Source organism: Physeter macrocephalus, chromosome 10 (assembly GCF_002837175.3).
Source record: "Physeter macrocephalus isolate SW-GA chromosome 10, ASM283717v5, whole genome shotgun sequence".
NCBI lineage: Eukaryota > Metazoa > Chordata > Mammalia > Artiodactyla > Physeteridae > Physeter > Physeter macrocephalus.
In genome coordinates this window covers 71,027,205-71,030,552 of record NC_041223.1, presented here as the reverse complement: position 1 = coordinate 71,030,552, position 3,348 = coordinate 71,027,205, and the positions used below count along the sequence as shown (strand labels likewise).

The following is a 3,348-nucleotide window of genomic DNA, read 5'->3' as shown; positions in this document are numbered from 1 at the left end:
TATTTTTGTTTTTATTTCCATTTCTCTAGGAGGTGGGTCAAAAAGGATCTTGCTGTGATTTATGTCATAGAGTGTTCTGCCTATGCTTTCCTCTAAGAGGTTTATAGTGTCTGGCCTTACATTTAGGTCTTTAATCCATTTTGAGTTTATTTTTGGGTATTGTGTTAGGGAGTGTTCTAATTTCATTCTTTTACATGTAGCTGTCCAGTTTTCCTAACACCACTTATTGAAGAGGCTGTCTTCAGCCTTTTGTATGTTCTTGCCTCCTTTGTCGTAAATTAGGTGACCATATGTGTGTGGGTTTACCTCTGGGCTTTCTATCCTGTACCATTGATCTATATTTCTGTTTTTGTGTACTTATTTATAGTGATCATCAATGTAGTTTTGAGACTCTGAAATTTGGTACAGTTTTTTAAAATGTGTCTACTACCAGCAGCAGCAGTGCTTGACCTGGCTTAAATACAGAGCCATCAAGTGCAATAAAAGATGTTTGGCAGTGGCAGAGATTTTTATCTTCTTTGTCCTCTCTCTTAAAAGGCCTTTGCAACAGTTGTGACAGCTGCTGAAAAAATGGATGCAAATTCTGTAACCTCAGAAGAAAGGAATGAAATTATCCAGTATCCTTTAAAATCAATTCTGCAGTGTCCAAGTAAGCATACAGAATAGTTTATAGTTTCTCCAGATCTACATTAGAGATTTAACCATACCATCCCAGAATAACTCGTTTCTAAATACTTATTCCGAATTTAAAATGGCCCAAATCTAAACTATTTGGTCTAAAACTTATATAAAGGTCATATTCCAAAATTCACCAAAAATGGTCATTATTGAATTCTCGATTTTTCTTAGGTTATTAATATACTTTAAGAAGTTGCCAGGGAAGCAATTTTCATACCCTGTGAAAAATGAGAACCAAACAAGTGTTACACACTTTTCCATTAGTGTCTTATTGACAGTAGAGTCTAATTACATTTAATGTTTTCCAGTAAGGGTTTTAGTTTAATTTAGTAGTATGTATATTCAGTTTACTAAATAATGTTTTAACATTGAGATTTTAACCCCTTTTTGTCAGAAGTACATGGTAAATTTCCTTAGCTATAGCCTCCAGTGCTCGGTTTATTAGAGCTGTTTCTGAGCTAGAACTTTTAGGATTTATAAAACCTACCAAACAGAAGACTGACCATGTGGCAAGGCTAACATGGGGAGGCTGCTAGAACGCAAATGAGTGAAGCCAGAAAGATAGCATTTAGCTTAAGAGAAAAAGGAGACCAATCATATTTACACACCGGTAGAGGAAGATTGCTTGGGAAGAAGAAGAATGTGTAATCCCTGTGTGATGTTTAAACAGAAAAGTAGACTGTTAATCCCTATCAGGAATGTGTCAAAGCACCTTTGGAGTACTTTAGAATCCAACAAGTAACATGCTAACATTGCAAGTAGAACCTCTCTCAGAGTATCACTGCAATTTTCATTCATTAAGAAATTATGAATAAATTGTTCTTGGACATACATAATGTATAAATGTAATAAATTCCTTTGTCTAGGAGTATCTATTCATGTGCATTTGATTTAATAGTACTTATTCCTGCTCCCCCAGTTTCTTGCACTGGCATTCCTCACTTTAGTAAATTATGTAATAAGATGAACATTCTAGAGGTTTCTCCTAGTGACTACAGAGGTTCTAAAACTGCCTCTGCTGCCCCATTTCCTTTAGTCTTACAACTTAAAAAGCCCCAAGTTGTTTGGATTTATGCTTAGAGGCAGTAAATATTCTACTTCAGGAAGACCCATCATGGAGTCTTAGAGCCTCTAAGGCCTTTACAAATCACATCAACCTTTTAAGACTCAGATGAAATGACATCTGAATCTCTTCCATGACAAGAACTCATCAAGACAATGAAACAAAGAGACCTCAAGTTCATTATTTAATATTCTGTTTCCAAGAGAATTCTGGGAGGTGTCTTTAAGTATACTCACTAACATACCAAAATTACCATGCAAATATGACCAGGAGAAAAAAGTCCAAATTCAGTGAAGACTGTTTTAGTCGCAAACCTTAGAACTGTGTACTTGCAGATCTTTTTGTGTGTGTGCTTTGAGGAAAAATTTAATGTATAACTTTTAAAATTTAATATAAACAAACAATATATAACTTAAACTTCATTAATTCTGGAGTGTAAAGGAGGTATTATGAGTATAAAGGGCATCTAGCCCTCTGGCAACAGGGTGGGCCGATATGACATTAATGGATAAATGCTCCCTTCCCCACTTCCTGCTCCCAAAACTAAAAGTGCTAGATGAAATATACTCCAAAACAAATCGTCAGAATGTTGCCAGGGTTAAAAAGAAAGGTAAATCCCAAGGTACTAGAAATGATTGCAAGCCAGAGCAGAAAGTGTCTAGCCCTACAAAGCTCTGAGACAATTACCAGAGTAGCATTAGTTCAGATAGATTAAAAGTCTTATTGTCTTCATCTAAAAGATGCCAGGATTTCTTATTCAGGAGAATTTAAAAACGTGTACATATGCACAAAGGGCTGTCAACTTGGAAAGTAAGGAATTTACGATATGTAAACACAAACACCACCACCAATAAGGAAGAAACTGGACGAATAAGAGGCTTTTGACACCTTGGAATCCATGTGTTAAAGGCAGAGCCTCTGTCATCTAGGGGTCTCTGAATGAGGGCATGGAGCAGAGCCTCTGCCAATGCTCATGATCACAGCAGAGAATAGATTTCTACTGTGTGAAGTTTTCCACGACTTATCTTAACAGCAACTAGGTCACTATTTTTTCTCAATATTCTCTAGCCATTCCCCTCCAATCAGAGGTGCCCTCGATCATGTGTTTCATTTTTGACTATGGTTGGTAAAATCTAGGGAAAGAATGTGTGAATGATTTTAAGGATTTTCCACCTATCGTCTAAGTGAGGCAATCAGCAATACTCCATGTCTGATTAACGTGAAGACACCATCAATATCTACAGTGCAGTTTCCTCAGCTTTCAAATGGTGCAGATGAGCGTCAGATAAAATTGTTTAGAAACCATTCCTTTTGACAAAATGCTTATTACACTGTAAGGTACAGAGGAACTGGCCTCACACAGACCAGCAGATTTATGTCAGTCTGAGGCACTTGAGGGCTCTTGAGCCCTGCTTCCTTTTTCTTTTGCTAGGCATTTAGTTGAATTCACCCTATCTAAATGCATGTCAGGCACTGAACCACTTTGATTTTTCTTACTATCTACTTAAAGATTAGGTAAGAGAGTAGCAGGATGGAAACTGTTTTGTAAATATTCAAATTGAAGCTGTAAAATTGAAACGTGAAGCTCATTTGTGGTAGCCATTAAT

General features: G+C 36.6%; 1 protein-coding gene across 4 annotated transcripts in view; it reads left to right on the top strand.

The window, feature by feature from the left end:
- Nucleotides 1-1,532, top strand: part of ORC3 (origin recognition complex subunit 3) — a 61,022-nt gene extending 59,490 nt beyond the window's left edge. For 3 of the 4 annotated variants that reach the window (XM_007104028.3, XM_007104027.4, XM_007104026.4), the window contains exons 19-20: nt 538-617; nt 1,109-1,532. In XM_007104028.3, coding sequence (XP_007104090.1) covers nt 538-617; nt 1,109-1,214 — 186 coding nt within the window. In that variant the 3' untranslated portion in view covers nt 1,215-1,532. Of the gene's footprint in view, nt 1-537; nt 618-1,101 lie in introns of all 4 variants that reach the window. The other variant, XM_007104029.4, reaches the window with a different exon arrangement.
- The last annotated feature ends 1,816 nt before the right edge of the window (nt 1,533-3,348 follow it).